The sequence below is a fragment of the Bombina bombina genome, chromosome 6 (assembly GCF_027579735.1).
Source record: "Bombina bombina isolate aBomBom1 chromosome 6, aBomBom1.pri, whole genome shotgun sequence".
Taxonomy (NCBI): Eukaryota; Metazoa; Chordata; class Amphibia; order Anura; family Bombinatoridae; genus Bombina; species Bombina bombina.
Window position 1 is genome coordinate 408,653,445 of NC_069504.1, and position 24,429 is coordinate 408,677,873.

Genomic DNA, 24,429 nt, shown 5'->3' on the forward strand with positions numbered 1-24,429 from the left:
GTTTTTTTTTCCAAACCATTCTTGTTCCCTGTTCTCAGATGAAACAGGGTTTTTTTTGTTTGTGGAATGTGTTTTTTGGGTGGTGTCTTCACGTGGTCTGCCTCTTGCCCTCCGGTTTTGGCATTTTGTGTCCTCTTTGGCTTGGGAATGAATTTTCCATAAGTAATGAATGCGGCTGTGGACTCTTTCCCATTAGGAAGAAAAACATAAATTATGCTTACCTGATAATTTCCTTTTCTTCCTTGGGAAAGAGTCCACAGCCCCCCCGCCCGTTTTTGAGGCATTGTTGTTTTCATCTTCTGGCACCTTTTCACCTTGATGCTTCTTCCACTGTTCCTTGTTCCTCGGCTGAATGACTGGGGGATAGGGGAAGTGGGAGGAGTATTTAAACCTTTGTCTGGTGGGTCTTTGCCTCCTCCTGGTGGCCAGGTTCTTATTTCCCATAAGTAATGAATGCGGCTGTGGACTCTTTCCCACAGAAGAAAAGGAAATTATCAGGTAAGCATAATTTATGTTTTTTTGCTAGTTTACAGTCAATGCAAAGCACCAACCCACATACCAAGTTATAATACATTTTAATATAGCAACACCGAGAGCGGCTATTACCAATACCAGTGGGGATTGCCCATTGTAGTGCCATTGTTTATTCATGTACATATAAAGATGTTATATAAGCATAACAAATAATACAAATTATGTATATGATTGACACACTACAATTTCAAGCTACATGTTTGTAGTAGCTGTGAGATTTCCTCACTCAGTCTCTCGGAAATGTTGTGGGAGCTTACAGTGGCAGTAGGCAACTTGGCAGGTGTAAGTTTTTTGAGTACATTGTTCATGGGAACCCATGCTTTTCCACAGTATATATCTTAAATTATATTCTTGGTCCAGGTTTTTCAAAAACATCACAGTTTTCCTCGGTGATGTCCTCAACCAAGCCTAACCACAACTGGTCATTATGGAGACAAGCAACACAGTTATTCTGTTGGCTCAGGGGGACAAATGTAATCACTGCATGTTCTTTAAACTTTTGCAGCAGTGAAATTTTCTTCCACCTGGAATTATCTCACACTTATCAAACCTGTCCTTGAGTTTCAGTTCATAAAATTCTGTTACTTCCTTGCTTTTAAATTAGATATATGTAACCCCCTTAATCTTGTTGCAAAAGAGGAAGATATCTTCAGGGGTAAGGATTTGACCTTCTGTTTTCATCTGCAAACTGGCTTTTGTTGTTTCCCGCTTAGTTGATCCTCCAACCCGCTGCATGCATTTTTGCCATGGGATGTTGCAAAGATGTTCCATTTGCCTTTTATTGCAAAGTCCCTCTCATAGTTAAACAGATTGGGGAAATTCTTCTAGTTGTTTATATTGACTTGCCAAACCATCAGAAAAATAGATAATCTTTCCTGTCTTGTTCTGGGACCATGAGCTTGGTAATAGACTGAGAATTTAAATTTTGTCTTTGTTGTTTGCTACAGCATACTTTATTTAAGAACCTCAATTAATCTGTCATATTCTTCTGTTGAATGATTTTTGGCCCTGTTATACTCAATCGTCTAAAGAAACGATTCTTACAGATTTCTTTCTCAAAGTTTCAGAAATCCTTACTACTTTAGCACTGAAAGCACTTTGGCTAGATTACGAGTAGAGCGCTAACAGTTACGAGCGAGAAAAAAGGGGTTAATCATGGGTGTTTGCGTGCGTCGGGTTCTTCACTTGTATTAAAAATTTTAAGAAAACGCGATTGCTTGAACGCAATTGAAGTTAATACGTTTCAGGTTAGAGTGACCTCAGAGTTCTGGTTAAATGTTTCGCGAATCAAAAAAGTGTCACAAAACACATCAAAAATACACTACAAAGTACAATTACGCTCAAAATAACACTATCTAATAAAAAATATTTTAAAAAATTGCACAAAAATTATTTTAAGGCTCAAAGATATGAGGTCTCTGGTGTTATAAATACATATGTACACAAATATAAACATATACATAAATACACATATGTAGAGATGTATATGTATGTATCTCTATGTTAAAGCCCTGTGCTTGCCTTTTTTTCTATTTGTAATAATGTAAAAGTAAATTGGAAAGTTGCTTAAAATTACATGCCCTATATGAATCATGAAAGTTTAATTTTGACTAGACTGTCCTATTAAGTAGATGAAAACATGAAAAAACATATTTATGTAATAATCATATTTAATAGTGTTATACTGTGTATGTATGGTAAATATTTCCCATTCCAATGTTCTGCACATAACAGAATATGTTCAAAGTTTGTAAATAGCTATTCCTATATATACACAACACACATAAAACCTGGCACTCGCCAGCAAATTCACAGTAATGTTTAAAAGCAAAACTGGGTGAAGTCAGTTACATTTGTCACCAAAGGATCAAGCCCAGGACCACATCAAAGTATCCCCCTTTCTGGGTCCCTAAACCAGCACCCACACAATGCATATTTTCAAACAAACCAACTGGGAACCTCCCAGGGTGACACAGGCTTTTGTAATCTCCCCTATGTAAATACTAAACACAGGAATGGACCACACTCACAGACTAGACAGGGTAAAAATTAACTTTTATTGGAAAAACAAAGTTATAAAGGGGAAAGGTTCATGACGTTTCCATGCCTAACTGGCATCTTTATCAAATGTTCCCAGTTCTTAGGTCAGATATCTTACAACATGATACCCAAAAGGAAGTCTGTTTCAAAGTAAAAAAATTAATATACCCTTACTCGTGGAATCAGCTAAGTGTATGCACCTGTCAACAGCGTGCATGCTCGATGTTCAGAGAATGTGGACATGTGTATGTCTCAATCCAATTGGTTTGCATAATCGCTTCTCACAGCCACTCTACTTCCTCACTGAAGTAACTGCATGGCTAATTACCATATCCCGGTTTGTGTGTGACGTATGCTCTTGGTGTGTTATCTGTATAGTAACATGGCATCACTAGTCAATCATTCTGATTGTCGGCATGCAATCTGAGAGAAGGAACCCTTTTCAAACACTAATCATCCTGTTTCCAAGACATTTCATATGACAGTAATTAATTTGATCTGTCTTCCATACATCATACTGCTTGTATCATCTGTGGCAGAAACATAGACAGAGCTATCGCTCGTGGGTTGATTATGGCAGATCACTAAAAGTACTGTATTATATGCCCCCCTTAATAGTCCTAAGCATATATTATAACAAATGCCATTTGCATGGGTCATATATTGTGTACAAGATATACTGCACAAACGTGTCTAATACAGGATTATAGTTGTCCACGGGTATAACTAAGGGTAAGTTGTCTTGTAAAAATTCAGTCTTGAGTTACACAAAGTGGAAACCCCATTGATGTTTAAGGAGGAACTTACAGAGGATAGGGAAGAGGTATAGAACATGTCAACAGTATAGGGGGAGCATCCAAATATTTCAACACATTGTTGTTTTATAGTATTGCAGAAATGTGTAGTACTGACATGGGAAGACCACAGTTTGTAGGGGAAACCTCCAAGGTAGATACCAGCGCATTGGCATAGTATAGCGTTTAGGGCTCTGTCCAATATAAGGACCAAAATCCAATTTAATGTTTAAGCCTCTTGGTGCCACAGTGTCCAACTTATAGATCTACTTAGACTCCAGTTGGAGTAACAGTTTCGCTCCATCCCCACCCCTCCTTGGGGTTGGTATATGGTCGATAATCATGATGTGCAATCTTGATAAGGTATGTCTAAGTGTGGCAAAGTGTCGTGTCACTGGTTGATCTGAATCCCCATTCTTAATCGCCTCCCTGATGGCATATCTATGATTGGCCATTCTATCCTTTTAAACAGACTTCCTTTGGGGTATCATGTTGTGATCTCTGACCTAAGAACTGGCAACATTTGATAAAGATGCCAGTTGGGCATCGAAATGTCATGGACCTTTACCTTTTTTTTCCAATAAAAGTTAATTTTTACTTTGCTAAATCCGGTGAGTGCTGTTATCATATGAGAAATGTAGCTATTTGGAAACAGACTAGCACCCTGGTTGTTGTTACCTAAGTTGGATACAAGGAGTTCAGATCCTATTGGAAATGTCTACTATTGCTATAGATATATATTGTACCATAAAAACATCAGATACATCATATCCTACCGTTGGACACAGTAACTTATTTTCTTCTGAGCTGTAGTCACCATTCACCATAGCTTAGTTTATTGAACTGTTAATTTGTAAAATACCCAAGTGAACACTGTATTTCCATATTTGGATAAAATCTATTCCCAAATCAATTAAATCTGACACACTTCAGCTCCTAGCATCTAACTCACAAGACTGCAGCCAACACACTGACAAGCTGTGTCCATACACTTTCAGAATTGGGCATGCCCAGGTATGTTTTCCTGCTCTAATGTTATGTTTGTGCTTGCATCAACATGATAGATCATGCTGCACTGTTGCCAATATCAAATGTAGTAAAATTTCAGAACTCATTGACAAGCAAAAACTATTGAAATGTCAATTATAAACATAATTAGTGTAAAATGCATTTATTTTTTATTAATTTTCATGCTTATATGACATCTAGTAATTTCTCAAAATGCATAAATATCAATTTCTACTAGCCCAAGCTCTGTTCCTATCTGGTCCCCCACCAGTAATAATCAACCTGAAAGTGAGGGGAAATGTTAAAAAAAAATGTACATTCTTGCCCCCATAAAAAAAATAAGAGAAGCCTCAAACCTGAAATGTTCTGCATGCACTCTGTACTTACCTAGGTACCCTCTAAAAAAAAATCAGGACTGAGACTCAAACCCTTTCTAATAAACTGACCCTACAAGTAGAACTTTTAGCGATTTTCATCATTACATTAGGCCTTAAGTTCTAAGTCTATGTATCAAGAATTGGCAAAATGTTTATATATAAACATGTACCTTTTAATCTGATCTAGAGATCAGTTTTTGTTCCAAGGAGATATTGAGGTTTCCGTAAACATCTGTATAACCAAAATTTGTTGTGCACCGTTACACAAAGATGGCTGCAATGGTTAAACCAAGCAAAATAAAAAAACAAACAAACTGATATTACTAATCAGGTACAAATGAGTCAGTCTCTAATTCTTAGGCTTATATCACTAGGTCACCCTTTATGGGTATAGATAGTCCAAAGGACCCGAGACTGCAGTCACTTAATAGCCTACAGACGCCTTAGAACCAATATTAAATAGGCCCAGGGTACATATGTGAACCTGGAGTATGCACTATATAGCTCCTTAAAGAGATATTAACACAATAGCTTAATACCTTCATATGTCCCACTCACTACTGAGTTCTACATTGCTCCTTTGGAGCCTGATTGGATAGTATAATCCCTAACGCCTAATGATGGGTTGGGTACTCCACCTTTGGCCTTAACTAAATTTACCCACCATTTTCCTCTAATTGTTATCCATAACATAATAATGTTTGTCCCAGCCTACCCTAGCCAAGTAGTCGGCGGTTGCACCCCTAATTTAAGGTGATTGTATCTTTTTAGCCTTAAGAGTTCTTTCGCATTAAAGTTGGTTTCACAGTGGTAGATTATCCGTACTATTTGATCCATTTAAACTACAATTCATTAGAACCCACTCTACTTATCACCTCCCTAGCATAAATTATTGTATTATCCAACTAGCTCCCAGTCCATACATTCTCCCTACTTAGCATTTACAAGCTTAGTCAATACCTAGATTCCAGGTCTAGACCCCGGTTAGAATATTACTCTCCCTAAATATCCTATCCTATAGTGACCACCCTAATAATTATCCTCTCTTCTCTCCTACACCTTCTCCTCCAAATAACACATATCTCTAACGAGGACCCACTTCTTCTCTCACCCTCCCTCCCTTATATAGAACAGCTCCTGCCTGTTGATTTCCCCAATTTTCTCTCTACTGTCCTACATCTTCTACTACTCCATTTTTCAATTCAGTTGCCAACTTGCTATTATTTAAATAGGTCCAAAAGTGACCATTCCCAAAGCCAATTTCCTCTCCTAGATCATATATGTTATGTTGGGTTCAAGAGTAACCCTTAGTCCGGATAGAGGAACACATCTAAGAAAATAAAATAAAAGTGCCTACTCATTGAGAATCACTGCTTAATTTTTCATTACTCTAAAATTATTTGTGAAATATAGATTTTGTTACTTATGTTTTATGGTATCTCATGTATGCTGATTTTTATTTTTTCTTACAACCTCAATAAAAAATTTAAATAAAAAAAAAAAAAAATGATGGTTTTGCAATACCGACACATAGAAGTAATCACTCATCTAGGCATCGGTTATTGTTCCAAGGAGATATTAAGGTTTCCGTAAACATCTGTATAACCAAAATTTGTTGTGCATCGTGACACAAAGATGGCTGCAGTGGTTAAACCAAGTAAAATAAAAATAAAAAACTGATGGTTTCGCAATACCAACACAGAAGTAATAATTTACAACCCCTCAAAGCCTAACCACATGCTAACATCACACCTTAGACCAGGGGCATGCCTCAGCAACCCTTCTAAAGCCAATTACATGCTCACATCACATGTTAGACCAGGTGCATGCCTCAGTAATCCCTGTAAAGCCAATTACATACTCCTGAGGCCATTGTGTTGTATTCAGCTATTCTGTCCACAATAAAGCTTGCACCAAAAAATTGTCTCCTGAATCCTATTACATTCTTTTTTCTCCCCTGTATCTGCCTATGCTCACAGCCCCCCAAGAAAGGGGAGTAAACACTCAACCTAGCAGTTGCAGGACATTACAGACAAATAAATAATAAATAATGTGGTGGGGTAATGCCTGAGTTCATTTTATCCTCTGTTTTGGTCCTGGCTGTTATCTGCAAGTTAGGTAAATCTTGGTTGTATGTTGGACAAGTATGTTCTACAGGTTATCTGTATTTCATTGTAAACCATGGCTACTATAGGGGTAGTCACATGCTAAACAAATCCGGCACAATTTTCTACTTTCTCAGTACAGAAGAGTTTCATATATTAAATGCTTGTTAACTTTATTCAGTTTTCCAAATACATGGTCTCTTCTTTCTTTAAGGGCTTCCAAAATAAAAAAAGGGTTTTACCTCCCTGCATCATAACGTACAAGAAACTCCACTGTCCAGAAGAGATGGGTGCTTCTTACTGAGGAAATCAGGTTGAAGTTACTCAGAATAAAAAGCAATCATGTCAAAAAAACTGCGTAATAAGGGCGAAAAGCCCGAAGCCCTAATACTTGCTCTTCAAGCTGCTAATGAAGACCTCAGGACTAAATTAACTGACATTCAGATTGAGCTTCATCAGGAAAAGTCTAAGGTGAGAAAATTAGTTTATGTGCACTAATTTGGAAAATATTAACATATTAATTTAATCAGTTTGTATTTACAGTGTTATGATTTTCCACATCTTTTGTTATTGTGATCAGTGAAAGGCACAGGGATTTAATACAGAAAAGTAAAAGCATTAAAGTAATAATATATAGCACATTTACATACCTTTGTTTAGCCTATATTTATATTTTAAGGATTTGCATATTAAATCTATATGTGTCTGCAATACAATGTGATTAAATAATAGTGCAGCGCTAAATTTTCATGTTTGCCTATTTGTAGGGCACGCGATAAATAACCAGCCTTTACAAGGGGCTGGTTATTGCTACCACAAGCTCACTGTAGCAATTAGAGCTCAGAAAATTAATTAGATCTGGTTAATTTTCTAAAAGTTCACCAAAGCCCCCAAAATAGACGGCATTCTAGTTTCATGTGAGATTATTGTATAGAATAACTAACAAGTCTGCTAAATAATAGTCCATAAATAAATAAGTTGGACAAATGTTTAAGAAGGAAACAAAGAATTACTGCAAAAATGACAAATGAGCTCCATAGAGATCACTATTGGCAAAGTTATTTTCAATGTGCTATCCACATCCTAAAAGTGCAATTAAAATAGTATGTTTACATCTATGCTGGTGGTGATACAGGATGTATTTGTTTATCAAGATAACCAAAAATAAACATACTATAAAATACTATTGCATAATGTCAGATAAGTCATAACATAATTGGGACAAATCTTGGGAAAACTGAGATAAAAACATAAAAGGCAAATAATAGTATTCTGCTTAAAAAGGGGCATATAAAAAAAGAAAATATGATTCAACTTATAAAAAATACATGTTAAGACCTTCTTATGAATGCGGAACATGTGTTTAAATGGTATTTTCTAAAAAAAAAAAAAAATTAAAACAATTTAGAGAAGAAAATAAATAATTAAAGGTCCCACTTTGGATCAGAGATCAATATATTACTGACACTTTTATAGCAGTTTGCCATTTTTTAAAAATAGAGTATACATAAAAATGTTGAACTCAATGGCCCATAGTTATCAAGGTCTGGCGGACCTGATCCGACACTGCGGATCAGGTCTGCCAGACCTCGCTGAATACGGCGAGCAATACGCTCGCCGTATTCAGCATTGCACCAGCAGCTCACATGAGCTGCTGGTACAACGCCGCCCTCTGCAGACTCGCGGCCAATAGGCCGCCAGCAGGGGGTTGTCAGTCAACCCGATCGTACTCGATCGGGTTGATTTCCGGCGATGTCTGTCCGCCTGCTCAGAGCAGGCGGACAGGTTATGGGCCAACGGTCTTTGTGACCGCTGCTTCATAACTGCTGTTTCTGGCGAGTCTAATGACTCGCCAGAAACATGGGGCATCAAGCTCCATTCGGAGCTTGAAACATATGCCCCAATGACTTTTGTCTTGTTTATAAAAAGTCTGGGGGGAAAAAAAGCTTAAAACATAAAAAATGAGGTGGGGGGGAGCCTGGCACAGGAAGTGCAAATGTATGACATTTAATGGAAAAGTGAAAAGTAAGAGCTGTATTCACAAGGAAGATGCACCTCCAGTTGCTATGAAAGCTGACGTGAGTCTCTCAGTCCACCAGATGACTGAAACCAACAGGTCAGGAACTCCTGTGATGATCTACAGAGTAGGTGCCAGCAGGTCTTCATAGTTTTATCACAGGAAGTAATCCCATAAAATAAAACAGCAAACTTGGATAGTATAAACTAAAATAGTTTATTAAAAACAATAAAATGTGCATTTTTATTCCTTGCTTTTTGAGTATAGCTCTTACATTACACTTTTTCATTAGATGTACCAATTTGTGTATTTCATATTTTCTAGTTACTATTGAGGATCCACACAGACACATTTTTGAGGAGCAGTCTACAGTGTTTTTTAGGAAAACCTTTTTTATCCTGCACATTTCTTTTTCTTTTTTTTTTTAGCTGAGTACCTCTTTTGACTAATCTAGTAATAGCAAATTTCTCTTATATTTTTATGAACACTATATAATTTATTTATCTTAAATTATCTGCAACACGTTTTGAACACACTTTTCTCTTACATGCTTCACATTTTTTTTTGTTTTTTTTTTGTATATTAATGTGGTAATAAATAAATGCTTCTGTTTTGTTTGTAGGTGACTAAATTAGAAAGGGAGAAGAACCAGGAAAGCAAACGCATAAAGGAGCAGGAGCAGCACAAGCACACAGTTACTATTACAGAGCTGAGGGCCAAGCTGCATGAGGAGAAGATGAAGGAACTTCAGGCCGTGCGGGAAAACTTAATCAAACAGCACGAACAGGAAATGGCTAGAATGGTGAAACTTAAAGAGGCAGAAATTTTGAGACTTAAATCTGCAGTAAATGCACTGCGTGATGGCAGCAGTGACAAAGTAAGAACAGCCCTAAGCGCAGAGGCGCGGGAAGAAGCCCGTAAAGTGTTTGATACTGAGCGCCTTAAGCTTTTACAGGAGATTACTGAGCTAAAGTCGGCCAAAAAACAGGTAGATGAGGCTCTCAATAATATAATACAAGCTGACAAGCTGAAGGCAGGAGATCTGAGGAGTGAGCATCAGTCACATCAGGAAGCAATTGTCAAGATTAAGTGGGAAAGTGAAAGGGACATCCGAAGACTGGTGAGTAACAGCAATAGGTCTTACAGAACAAAACCATTGCTCATTTATATCTATTGTCAAGAGCAAAGAATATAAACATGCTCAAAAAGGTTTCCAAGGGGTATGTCCCTGGTCTCTAAAGCAATATCAATTTTGGTAGTAAACTTACAGCTTTAATTACTTAAAACATTTATTTTGTATGCAGATCCTCTACAAGTTGGTGCTTTAAGTGAGAGGTTAGAATTGAATTGTGCAAGAGTGCATTTCAATTTTACATAGAAGCATTTTGGACTTTACTTCCATTAGTAAAAATGCTTCTTGTGAAAGTTATTACTGTTTTTCAGCTGTTATGCACATAGGCTGTGAGTGCCCCATGCACCAACATTTGAACTTCGATCACCACACCTTCTCAGAGAGTCAGCTATGGCTTGTATGACACAAATGATGTCTTTAATTACTCAATACACACAATCCCCAGCTAATTGCACTCAAGTGAAATGAAAAGCACTCGTATTACAAGTTGAAAGTAAAAAGTTAGTGCCTCAGGCGCGCTAACATCTAGAGGTCGGGTAGCAATCACGCTAACTCCATTTCACCCTTAGACTTCTATGTGTCTAAATACAAAAGCCTCTTCTGGATTTCGCCTGCTCACTAACCCAATAAGAAAATATTATTTTCAATTAAAAAACTATTATCTATATATATATATATATATATATATATATATATATATATAAAAATATACAAAACACAGAAATGGACTGCACTCTCAAACCAGACTGGATACACATCCCATGACTCTGCAAAACTCACAGCCCTGGGTGCTCACCAGTACTCACAGACAGCTTTCATGGAGTCAAGCCTGGGTGGAAAGCCCATAGGGAAAATTGCAAAACAAAATTATTGATACAACATATAGATGATAGGCCCAGGGCCACGTCAAGGTCTCTTCCTCCTTTGATCCCGAACGTACAACCACACAATGCATGCCTTCAGTCAAACACACTGAGATACTACCAAGGGTGACACAGCCCTTTTTTAATTTCCCCTAGACACATATAAGACACGGAAATGGACTGCACCCCCAAACCAGATTGGGTACGCATACCATGTCCCTGCAAAACTCACAGCCCTAGGTGCTCACTAGCACTTGCTGCATTAACATTTTTAGTTTTGTTTTGTATTGTGCGTGAGGCCAACACATAACTTTCAACTTGTAATATGAGCAATGTTTAGGGCGGTCGTGATATACATTGAAAGTATAGGTCACGTTAAAGGGATGTCGGCCGCAGTAAAAATTCTCTGGTTATTCAGTTTTACCATGGATTTGTAAGATTGTGTGCTAATCCTAGTGAGGTCCAGGGATATTGATAGCGCACTCTGTCCTATCAATAGTGCTCCACTTGTAATCTAGGCCTTTAAGTAAAGATCTGAGCTTTCATGATGCAGAAAAACCTTCCAATTAAAAAAAAAGTACTCTTTTGCCTGGCTTCCTCTGTTGGCGCCTTTCCATGAGATTGTCACTTTGATAACTTTTTAATTGTATGTTATATCTGAATCATGAAACTGTAACTTCCATGTCTATTTAATGTCCATTTAAATTAGTTAATTAGAAGAAGAATGCAAAAATCTGAATGTTCAGAATTAGCATGGTAAAACCAGATGTAACTTTAGCTTATTATACATACATAGAATAGTAATTAAACAGTCTAGATTATAAGGCTGCAGCAAATTGCAGATTGTGAGAGTCGTGCTGATTTAGCCATTAGCTTTATATGCAACAAAACTATAGTAGAAATTGAACAAGAGTAGAACTTTGAGTTGGACTTGAGATCACATCATCTCATTTATGAAAAACAAAAAAATGTACATCTGACATTGATGGCAACAGTTCATGTAATTGCAATTAGTGTAGGAAATGTTGGTAGATTTGTGTTCCAGTCAGCCATACATAGAAGTTGTGTATTAAATAGTAAGTCTAAATGATACAGGAATCTGTCAATCAATATGATTTATACGTTTGCCTGAAGTCTACACAAAGACTATGCAGCCGATTTACTAAGTGTCGGCATTTAACATTGCACAAGCATTTCACAAGAAATACTTGTGCAATGTCGCCCCCTGCACATTCTCGGCCAATCGGGCCTTTAGCAGGGGGGTGTCAATCATACCAATCGTGTCTGATCGGGATGATTGCAGTCAGCCACCTAAAAGGTGGCAGTCAAGTTAAAGAGCAGCGGTCTTATGACCGCTGCTTCTTAACTTAAGTTTCCGATGAGCCGGAAACTTCAGGGGTAGATTGCAGCATCCGCTGCTTGGTAAATCTACCCCCTAGGGTCCATTCAAGATAGACTAAATGTCAGTATTTGCAAATTCTGACAGAATTTTCCATCTAGTTGCTTCATCCATTAATAAGATGCATCTGATTAAAGGGCTAGGATAGTCAAAATTAAACTTGCAAGATTCAGATACAGCATGTCATTTTAAGACACTTTAAAATTCACTTCTACTTTGTTCTCTTGGAATCTCTTGTTGAAAAAGAATGTGCACATATCCTAGCTAGCTTCTAATTGGTGTCTGCACGCATTTGTCTCTTGTGATTTGCTAACTAGATGTGTTCAGCCAGATGCCAGTAGTGCAATGTTGCTCCTTCAGAAAAGGATAACAAGAGAATGAAGCACATTTGATAATAGAAGTAAATTGGAGCGTTGTTTAAAATTGTATTTTCTATCTAAATCATGAAAGACATTTTGAGGTATTCTGTACCTTTAAGGAGATTGAATACAATAACTTTCTTTTTACCAAAACTTTTAGATGGATGAAATAAAGGCAAAGGACAGGATCATCTTCTCATTAGAAAAAGAACTGGAGACCCAGACTGGCTTCGTACAGAAGCTTCAGCTACAAAAGGAGGCCTTGGATGAACAACTCTTCCTGGTGAAGGAGGCTGAGTGTAACATGAGCAGCCCAAAGCGAGAGATCCCAGGACGGGCAGGAGATGGATCAGAGCATTGTAGCAGCCCGGTAACATAATTTACATTTCATATGTAACAAGATATGCTCAGATACGCAGAAAGTGAATACTGAGTCTAAGTCAATATCTATAAGAGGCGCCAAACTAACAAGAGTTGCAATTCAATATATCTAACTAAATGTATAGACCAAATGCAGATATAAAAAGACAAATATTAATAGAATGTTAGTCGCACAATAGCATATACAGTAGGTACAAAGTCCAATAATAGACCACAGTCCAAAAGGTATATGAGAGTCCTTGGGTGGATACTCAAATCGATGTCAACGTAGTCTAACACCTCCAGGCAGCTCCTCTAGAATGTCACGCTGGACACAGGAGAAGAATCTAAGATACAAGAGATAGAGGGCTCCACATAGTGCAGATCAGCAGGTTATACCAAGCGATAAGTGAAAATATATCAATCCTACTCATGTGATGAGATGCACAAATGTGCAGATAAGGCAAGCCGGATCCACAAAAGTCATCTGGCAGACTCTCTGGTAAATCTGTACCAGGGGTAATCCTCGTTGCACCATAATAGGAGTCCAGGGATAGCCGCACAAGGCCACAAAGAACACCCACCAGCCAGTCAAAGGCAGTAAAAGATGCCAGAACAAAAATCCAGATAATCCAAAATGGAAGTAAAAAGCAGCAGCGAGATAATGAGTAAAAAGTTTTAATAAAATGCTTAAATGGATTTTTGTTCTATCTGGCATTGTTTACTTCCTTTGACTGGCTGTTGGGTGTTCTTTGTGGCCTTGAGCGGATATCCCTGTACTCCTATTACGGTGGGACGAGGATTACCCCTGGTACAGATTTGCCTGAGAGTCTGCCGGACAACATTTGTGGATCCGGCTTGCCTTATCTGCACATTTGTGCATCTCATCACGTGAGTAGGATTGATATATCTTCACTTATCGCTTGGTATAACCTGCTGATCTGCACTATGTGGCGCCCTCTATCTCTTGTATCTTATAATTTACATTTCATCTTATTCACAATAAAGGTTCCTTGTGAGCACATTCATGTCAGTTAGCTTTATCATTATCCATCTAAGAGTTGGTTGCTTGTAGCAGGTATACAGAGATTGATCTTGCTATTAGAAGGTAGACACAGTATTGTTCTCCTATATCATATTATATATATGCATCTAAAAATATTAACTTTGCACACAGTTCCTGAATGAGAAAAGTGGAGCAGTGAAAACATGTCTTTACCCCTGGAGAAATATTATGTTTATCTATGAGTCTATATTTGTAGTGACTACTAAGTAAGTACTGAGAATGATCATTAAAGTATAATTATAGTGATAAAATGAAATGCTGTAATTCGATCAGAGCACTGCTGGTCCCAAGCGTAAACTGCGGTTGATCCAATCAGCAGTGCTAGTCATACGACCCAGCTGTGTGACAAGCGCTGCTGATTGGATCGCACATAGTCAATTACTCTTTGCCCAGCCACATATTGTGAACCTCAGTTGTTCATCAGTACATAATGATTTGCAATGTAATATTAATGTTATTTTTTTCATCCAATTCAATTCAGAAACTGTATAAATTAACCAAAATATTTGTAAATATATTCATTTGAAATATATACTATTTTAACAATATGTAATTTTTTTTAACAGTTATTACATTCAGATATATACAATAGCAAAGCATTTATTAAAAATATATATCTTAATAAAAAAATAATTCAGTTGTAAAGGGACATGAAACCTAATTTTGTTTAGCCATAATGGGATCTAATGTACTTTATTTAAACAGCAAAAGCTCCATATAATTTAAAAAAAATATATAATTTTTTGTCATTTTTATTCCCTATATTCCACCTAATCTGCTGTACTCGTACTTCCCAGACAGAATTAAGGGTTGTGCTTGCAGTTTTACAATCCACTAATGATGTCATAGACACCAACTGCCCAAGGGCACAGACAAATCTACTTGCCTAAGGCATTGTTGAGCAATTCATACAGAACAAGGAGATGTGGACAGTGGGTCAACCAAAACCTTTCTGCAATTTCCACATCACTGAATCCCTGAACCAAAACCAAAGTGGGCCATTGGGTCTATCAACATGTGACTCTCTTGGCTCTCTTTCATGACATCCACATGTACCAACACTACTCACTGGCCAAGCCCCTCTTGCAAGCTGAGTGCCTTTCATTCCTCTCTAGCTCATACTCTGATGCAGCCACAGCTTGGCTCATCACACTGGCTCAGCAGCAATATGAGGCTGAACTTCTTTCACTTCTCTTTGTCACTCTAGCACAGCTTCTGCGACTTGCTGGCCCTCACTCACACTCTCCCTTTAAGCATTTTAACCCTCTTTAAAAACAATTAGAGACGTATGAAAACATCATCAGAGTAGTTCAGTTTATTTTTCATATTTGAACTGAGCATACACAGAAATTGAACATTGAATAAAATTGTGTGAACAGCTAAAACATAATGAGGCAGAATTATCCAATGTCTGTTGGACCTGATCTGACAGTGCGGATCAGGTCCGACAGACATTGCTGAATGCGAAGAGCAATACGCTCTCCATATTCAGCATTGCACCAGCAACTCACAAGTGCTGCTGGTGCAACGCCGCACCCTGCAGACTCGCGGCCAATCCCAGCAGGGAGGTGTCAATCAACCCGATCATACTTGATCGGGTTGAATTGTGACGATTCTTGTCCACCTCCTCAGAGCAGGCGGACAGGGTTATGGAGCAGCGGTCTAAGACCGCTGCTTCATAACTGCTGTTTCTGGCGAGTCTGAAGACTCGCCAGAAACACGGGCCCTCAAGCTCCATTCGAAGCTTGATAAATGGGCCTCAATGTGTGTATATTATATACCTCCAAAAAATGTATCAAATCATGTGTCTACAAAGGATTTGCTAAAGATTTGATTTATCTACAAATTAAGATTTTAATGGTGACTTTTGATAAGTGTTTTAAAACCATTAGAATATACCTTAACATTTGATACTTGATAATTATCGGTAGAATAACGGTTCCCAATAAGCACTTTTTAAAGCAAAATAACAATGCTTTTCAGCATCAAATTTGACAGCTACAGACTTAATAAAATCCCAAATTGGCCTTTTAAATATTTTCTGAGTATCCCAAGATGTTTTTAACAGGACATTTTTTGTGCAAGGGCAAAACAGAGTGAAAAAAAAAACTGTTAATGTAATTTTGTCTGTACTTTTAATTTTACAATGATCTAGATTCATTAAGGCTCTATTCATCTCTTTTTTTTTTACAGCCCGATAGTAATGGGCATTCCTGTAATTAACATATATAATTGTATTAATAGGCCCAATACATATTATCTTGCACAGCAAATGAGAACCAATATAAATGCCAGAAACATAAATCATAACTGTAACATCTAGCAAACGGTTTGCCAAATGTTCTTACAGTGCCTGTATTTAGTTAAGATACACTTTTTTGTAACGTTACATTACAGTACTTTTTTTAAAATGGGTTTTGCCTCAGTAATGATTTCATCATAAATTAGGTCTTATTATTTGGTGTTCTAGAGCAATGGTACTGGTTTTTATAAAACATACTCTGCACATCGCTGGTCTTTCTATAGGGATTGAATTTGTATTATACCCAAGAAACAACCAGTGAGGTACAGGGTATGTCGTGGCTGTTAAGTAGCTAAAATAAATAAATAAAACAAGACCGAAAATGCATGTTTTTAAAAGATATTTTTCATAAGAAGTCTTTTGATTCACAGTCTGGTTGTTGAGGTAGTTTTTTTTTTCTCTCTGTTTGTTTTTGTTTTTTTTATTTGTGTTGCCCTGCTCAGTTCTGTGCAGTGAAAAGTACAAATATGGCATTTTGATTATAGACAGTGAGTGATCTTTTTGGAATCTCTTTATTTTAGAAGTCGCAAACATTTTCTTCTGCAAGATATTCATTTCTTATACAGTTCTTCTTGATTGTAGGCCATAATCTTGTAAAACAAATCGATGAAGAATTTTTAAAAGTTTTTAAAAAAAGCCTCTTTACACTATAACCAATGTAAATAATCCATCCAACACTCTATACCCATAATACCCCTGGCTTTATTAATCATTAACTTGTCGCTATGATTTTTGGAACACATGAGGTTAATGTCACACATGTCTCTTATTAACATTACATACTGTACATTTTATTTTTGATGCCAACACGAAGAGCTTAACAACTCTATCAATGAAAAAAACGTTTTTGCGCTGAGGCCTTTTATTGGCAGAAGCAATTGGGGATAGTGATCACTCAAAAATCATGCTGACAATATCAGACACAGTTCAAATATTGATATCATCTAAAAATATTGTCAATATTGTGATCAACCACAATGTGTTTTAAAGAAAAACAGCTATTAAAACAGAAAAGGAAAAAAAAAATCTGTAGTAGATTGGAATACTGCTGTCAAATTATCACCATGCAGATTATTGGGGAAATTAATGAAACCCATTTTTTTTCTTTCATGATTAAGATAGAGCATGTGATTTTCCAATTTTCTTCATTTTCTTGGTATCCTTTGGTGGAGGAGCAGCAATGCGTTACTGGAGCTAAATGAATACTACGGGTGAGCCAATAATAAGACGCATATATGTGCAGCCACCAATAAGCAGCTAGATCCAAGTAGTACATTGCTGATCCTGAGCCTACCTAGGTAGCATTTAAACAAGAATACCAAGAAAAATGCTGCAAATTAGATAAAATAAATAAATTGGAAAGTTGTTTTTAAGGTTCCATCTGAATCATAAATGTTTTGTTTTTTTAACTTAATTCTCTCTTTTTTGTAGTGCAATGGGAGACCATGCAATCAATATGTTTTTAAATGGAATGGAATAGTTTAGTTTTTAAAAACCCTACAAAAAGCCATGTAAAGCAATTGGCGTGTGTCTCCTAATGGGCTGTAATGGAGCCCAATGTGTGTTCATGTAGTAAACCTGCGCTATTTTCATCACTTGGGGGCTTATTTATCATGATGTAAGTGGACATGATCTGATATTGCGGATCATGTCCGCTGCACATCGATAAATGCCGACAGCATACGCTCTTGGGATTTATCATTGCACTAGCAGTTCTTGTGAACTGCTGGTGCAATACCGCCTCCTGCAGATTTGCAGCGTATTGGATCAGGTTGATTTTCAGTGATTGTCCTGTCCCGCCGCCTTAGAGCAGACGGACAGGTTATGGAGCAGCGGTCTTTAGAAACACGGGGCATCAAGCGCCATACAGAGCTTGATAAATAGGCCCCCTTGCTCTTTTATGCCTTTAATGTTACCAAGTGAAACTGTTGAAATAATGAATGTAAAGAAGTCACCTGATCTAATTTCTATAGTAATCTATTGTTACATATTTTATAAGCTGAATAAATATTCATCTATGTTTTCTTTCAAAATCATTGGTTATGTTTAGGATTTGAGAAGGAACCAGAAACGAATGGCCGAATTAAATGCTACAATCCGAAAGCTTGAAGACAGGAATACGTTGCTTGTTGATGAACGAAATGAACTGGTAAGGTTTGGGATTTAAAGCTTAGCAGCAGAATAACTTTTGTTTGTTTTTGGGGGGTATTTTTACAATTTGAAATGTGATGTAATTTAAAATGTTAAAAGTTAGAAAAGTGGTGAAATTGCATCATACATGATATTCATTAGAACATAGATTTTGTCAGTTATTTAAAATTAGGCCATATAGGCAATGGCCTAGGGATTCCTTCTCTCAAATGGGCATCCTCCTGTTTGCTCAAGTGGTAACACAAACTACTGACATATATCATGTGTTATTCACTTAAAGGGCTACTACATACGGTAGAATTGAATAATTGACAAATTTGCAAATAAAAATACAATGTAATAAGACTTTGAAGATGAGAAGTGGAATAATTTCTGGCAAATTTATAAGTTAATACAATTTCCATCCCTCTGTATCATGTGACAGCCATCAGCCAATCAAAAATGCATATATACTGTGCACTTTTCCACATGCTCAGTAGGAGCTGGTGCCACAGAAAGTGTGCACATAAAAAGAATGTGCACGTTGTGATAATGGAAGTATATTGGAAAGTTTAAATTGCATGCTTTATCTGAATCATGAATCAGGAAACTTTAATTTTAGTGGCCCTCTAATAAAGCCACTTAAAATGTGTACCAGACAAAGGCTCATCTTGTGCAGATATATACTGGTGACCTGGTAATTGTGAGTGCATACTGGGGGTGACATCATGAAGCATTAACTTGTGCCTTTTGGTGACTAAAGTGCTATTCATTATAGATAGATAATAGACATCAATGATACTCTTAGATTATTAATATAATATCCTTCAGGGGAGATCTGTGGCCAAAGCAAAAATAAATACATGATAGATAATTCAGAATTTACATGGAAAACCTATGTGATGTACTTTGTAAAGAAATTTGTATTGATTGGAATAGATTTTATAACGTCTCTAGCTTGAGTGTGTGTATATAAGGTTGTCGTTTACTCTAAATCTGTTTAAGAAAAACATACTTTTTAAAGGTAAAGGTTACCTAAAAGCCAGGACTTTATAACATTCTATATTTGCACACTTTACAGCTCAGAAGAGTCAGAGAAGCAGAAAAACAATGCAAACCTCTCCTGGAAAAGAACAAGTGCCTCACTAAAAGAAATGACGAACTGATGCAGTCACTGCAACGTATGGAGGAGAAACTAAAAACTCTCACTAAAGAAAATGCAGAAATGGTTTGTACAGTGAAAAACTATAGAAAACAAAACAATCTACTTCTACATTTAAACATATTTGTTTGTGACATAATAACTTAAATAATGAATATGATTAATGAGAATGTTAAGGATGTATAGTAAGAAGGGACTGACCAATAATGCTCAATTGAATTTAGCTAAAATAGGTTGTTTAAGAACCCATTCAGATGCTTCATTTTATTACCTTCTATGTAAAACTGTGCTTCTGTCTTCAGTAAGTGCGACAAACTAGAACCTTCCTTAAATTTGTTGGATATGTTGTTTCATCAATGTACACCAAGCTAGTGGTTCTGAACCTTTACAAATGAATGTAACACTCCTGATTTATTTTTATTTTTTTAACATAAGTGCCATCTAATTAAATGTGCTGTAACCTGAGACCTCATCTAATATGTCCTGTTCCTAGACCTACTTATAGTAAAGACACTACCTTGTAAAATCAGGTATATTGACACCACTGAGATTAGGGTGTGCTTCTTTAATGTATATGGATTATTGTGCCCATAGAACCCCAATAGAACTGACACTGCTACAAAAAATGATATATGTAGACAGAATTACATAAATTATATGATCAAAAAACATATATTAATAATATATAAAAATAAATTAAATTTGTAATAATTTTTAGCATACACATAAAAAAGCAGCAAATTAAACATAGTATAATACTTATATTTTAACATAGCAAAAGATTAAACGGACATTGCAGTTTATATTTAAATGAAGTGCTCCTTTTTCCTGACCACATGTGCATTGACAATTTTGTAGACATGAATATTGCTGCCTACATAGAGCTCTGAACATCTTGTTGATGTAACAGTATCATTGTTACAATAATACCCTCCCAGTAATGTTAACATTATGGATAGGTTAGGACCTTTAAAATTAATACCGTTGGATGCCAGAGGGGGCTTATTCGCCACCAATTTTCGGTTTCTGCAATATTATGACAACTAATATATATTTGCAGCGGTAAATGACGTAGTAAAATAATGTGAATGAAAAAACACTTTTACGTAGCGTAACTTATTTATAATACTAAGATCAAGTGCTTTTATTGCACTTATATAACTCTGCAAATACAAAGCTGTGATGAATGCTAACAAACACAGAAAACAAATATTTATCAGTGAATCTTTTTCAAGCGAGAGAAATTTACATCACATCCCTCCACTTAAGAAGCTCAGATCGTTAAATGACCTGGATCAAGCTGGCCGAGGAGCAAGAAATAGAGTTTTTGAAGTTGCAAGTTATAGAGCAGCAAAATATTATTGATGATTTAACACGGCGGTAAGTATCTGTGAGTTCCTAGGAACAGATACTATTTAATAACATATTAGACACCCATACAATAGAAACAACAATGATAGTGTAATCCTGCTGTGTCAGAGAGACATCAAACCTTTGATTTAAATTGTTTCTGCTTTTTTTTTACCAAGTCTGTTTCTTATTTTTGAGTGTCCTTTCAGTCATATTATCTTCTATCAGCACATCTCTTTGCTATTAGGGTTCCAGTCTGTCTCTAGTTTTATGATCCCTTTTTTTATCACAGCGACAGAGAAAAGCTTATTCAGTAGAAAGAAACATTAAAAGAAGTTCTAAACCTATAAAGGTAAACAATAAAGGCGTCATTACATGTCAATAAACGCAGTTCTGCATTATTAGCATCCTAATGTCCTAATCATTATTTTACAGTGGCCAGATGTTGAAATAACAGAAAAATACATTTTGTTGCTATACAAGAGCCAGAATTAGCCATCTGCTTATTTATCTTATCTAGATTTACATGAATGACACCTGCACTTTATTGCATTGGTTCCTGCTAAATCTTCAAAAATAAGTTTTGTTTTCTTGAACTATGAAGTAGAATAAAGGGCATACAATTTAAAAATGAATTTCCAATATACTATTTTATTAAATACCAAAGATACAAAAAGAACAATGAAAATGTAATTATTGAAGTAAATCAGAACGTTGTTTAAAATTGCGTGCACTATCTGAATCATGAAAGAACAATTTGGGGTTTCATATCCCTTTAATAGCAGTAGATTAATAGTGTATCTAGATACAAGGAGGCATCTAATATATTGTAAATAAAGTAAAACTTTCATGTGTCATTAGTGAAAGGACCCATTATTAAAATTAAGTTTATCGTGTTACAGGTCATAATAATAATACGTTTTTTAATGTATGCATTTTTCAGATCTTAGCTAAAAAGAAATATTGGGGCCGAATTATCATGCTCCAAACGGAGCTTGATGCCCTGTGTTTCTGGCGAGCCTTCAGGCTCGTCAGAAACACAAGTTATGAAGCAGCGGTCTAAAGACCGCTGCTCCATAACCTATCCGCCTGCTCTGAGGCAGTGGACAGACATCGCCAGAAATCAACCCGATCGAATACGATCAGGTTGATCGACACCCCCTGCTAGTGGCTGATTGGCCGCAAATCTACATGGGGCGGTATTGCACCAGCAGTTCACAAGAACTGCTGGTGCAATGATAAATGCCAAGAGCGTATGCTGTCGGCATTTATCGATGTGCAGCAGACATGATCTGCAATATTGGATCATGTCTGCTCACATCATGATAAATAGGCCCTGATGTGTTTATCACAAGTGTATAAACTGTGTGTCCTAAAAATGTGTGTTCCAATTGAATCCATATATGTCATTAGGAAGACCAGTACAATAAAACCCAACACAGGTGGCTCCACTTTCCACATTGCAGATATAAATACCCCTCGTCATGTTTGGAATAGGCAGGACCATCAGCTGTAGACAGATTCCTAGCTTCCTCTTTGACTGCTGTGTTATCAACATATAAGGCACAGATACATTTTAGGTCCCTTTTCCAGCCATAGGTACATCTTATTTGCTGGAGATATATGTTTTTGACAAATTTATAATAAAGTTTCTATTAACCATTGGGACCGCTGCAAAAAATAGACCTCCAACCATCTAAACATCATCTAATTTATTTATCAAAACATTGATTGCAGTCATCAAAAACAAAAAAGGCTTAGCAGCAAATGTTTTTAAAAAATATAGGACATTTTTAAATTTGGATAAAATAAACTAAGTATCCTTTAAGTTGTAATTAACATTTAAGTCTTGAAAACATAAGAATAACACAGCTATCCAGATCCCACTGAGGTACTTGTTAGATTGCAATATGTGCACTACCTGTAAAGGACTTGATGCTAACGTTTCAATTTACTGATCTTCCAGAGACATCTAGTTGACACGGTTTTTCGGTTATGATGATGATCAATGGACTCAGAAACATCTTCTGTTGCCTCATTTCGAACAGACAGAACACCAGCCACACCGGATGATGATTTAGATGAAGTGAGCATCTCATTTTATAAAACAGCTTAATAAAAATATGAACATTCTAAGATTGAATCGGTAAGACCTTTTGAAATTGTCCTCTAGTGAAAGATGATAAACAACAGTAAAACTTCCATGTTGTCCGTGTCTTCATAATGACGCTTTTTCGTCTTTTATCACTTTTAAAAAATATAACTGTAGAAAGCTCATTTAATTGTCCGATGATGGAATAATCCTTATCTGAAATGTTGTTTAGGAACTTGTAACCGTTTATGTAAAAAATTAAAATCTGTCTGAATATTAGCAACAAGCAACACTTTACATTTTACTTTGTTCTTGCAGAGTTTAGCTGCTGAAGAATCAGAACTGAGATTTAGGACAGTTAACAAAAGAATACCAGGCGCTGCAGAGGGCGTATGCACTGCTGCAGGAACACACCGGCAGTATCATAGATGCTGAGAGAGGAAGCCAAGGTAACCGTGTACAACAGGAATCAATCTATTCTATTCTGGGGCACACTAATGTACAGCTATTTATCATTTATATATTATTGTGTAATCAGGTCACAGAGCAGAGGGGATATTATGTATAAGTTGTACTGTTAGCTTTTTTTTAGGAGATAAAATATTGAGTGGGTCTTTTTCATATACTTTCTGTTATTATCTGTCGGTCTGTCTATATATCCATTGAGTGCTGTCATCCAGCTAGATTGTATTTTGCTGTAGTCAAGAAACCTTGGTCGAGTGCTTTGCTGACTGGTCTACAAATGCCATTTGTTTTGAGACTGTGTGAGGGTGAGATAAGAGAGCTAGTCTGAAAAGATCATCATGTTGACTTTGAAAGTCACTAATTATTTGTTAATTGTTACCTTGGAATAATGGTTTTGGTTGTTTAATTCCAGGGAGTGTGTATATGTGTGTGTGTGTGTGTGACTTACGGTTTACAATGCTACGGAATAAGACGTGTGTGTATGTATGTGTGTGTGTGTGTATATATATAATATATATATATATATATATATATAGGGCTCAAAAGTTCAAGTCCTAGCTATTAGCCAGGCCAAAATGTTACTTGTCACTAATCCACCCATCACCCGCCCACACATGGGTTGTAAACCTGGACAACTAAACCATGAATGTTCTTTAGCTTGATAAATGGGACAGTCATTTTAATTAGCTGATTTTGCCTGCATAAACTGCTACCTATACTGATCTTGTCAATACTGCAATATTTGCTATAGAAAAGCTATGTAATCAAGAGGTAGTAGACATAGGGTAAGAAGAAAAAGTGACTCTGTAGCTACTTTGAATACAAAACAACTTATCAGCTGCTTGGCTTGCTTAATACATTATCTGCTAAAAAT

At 36.5% G+C, this 24,429-nt stretch overlaps 1 protein-coding gene across 1 annotated transcript in view; it reads left to right on the plus strand.

Moving 5' to 3' along the window:
* Positions 1–24,429, plus strand: part of JAKMIP2 (janus kinase and microtubule interacting protein 2) — a 218,287-nt gene that overhangs the window by 150,081 nt on the left and 43,777 nt on the right. Inside the window, 13 exon segments of the mRNA XM_053719844.1 lie at positions 7,073–7,329; positions 9,498–9,995; positions 12,789–12,998; positions 18,407–18,505; positions 19,568–19,714; positions 20,884–20,904; positions 20,906–20,953; positions 20,955–21,025; positions 21,291–21,312; positions 21,315–21,350; positions 22,965–23,084; positions 23,409–23,444; positions 23,446–23,547. Coding sequence (XP_053575819.1) covers positions 7,201–7,329; positions 9,498–9,995; positions 12,789–12,998; positions 18,407–18,505; positions 19,568–19,714; positions 20,884–20,904; positions 20,906–20,953; positions 20,955–21,025; positions 21,291–21,312; positions 21,315–21,350; positions 22,965–23,084; positions 23,409–23,444; positions 23,446–23,547 — 1,539 coding nt within the window. The 5' untranslated portion in view covers positions 7,073–7,200.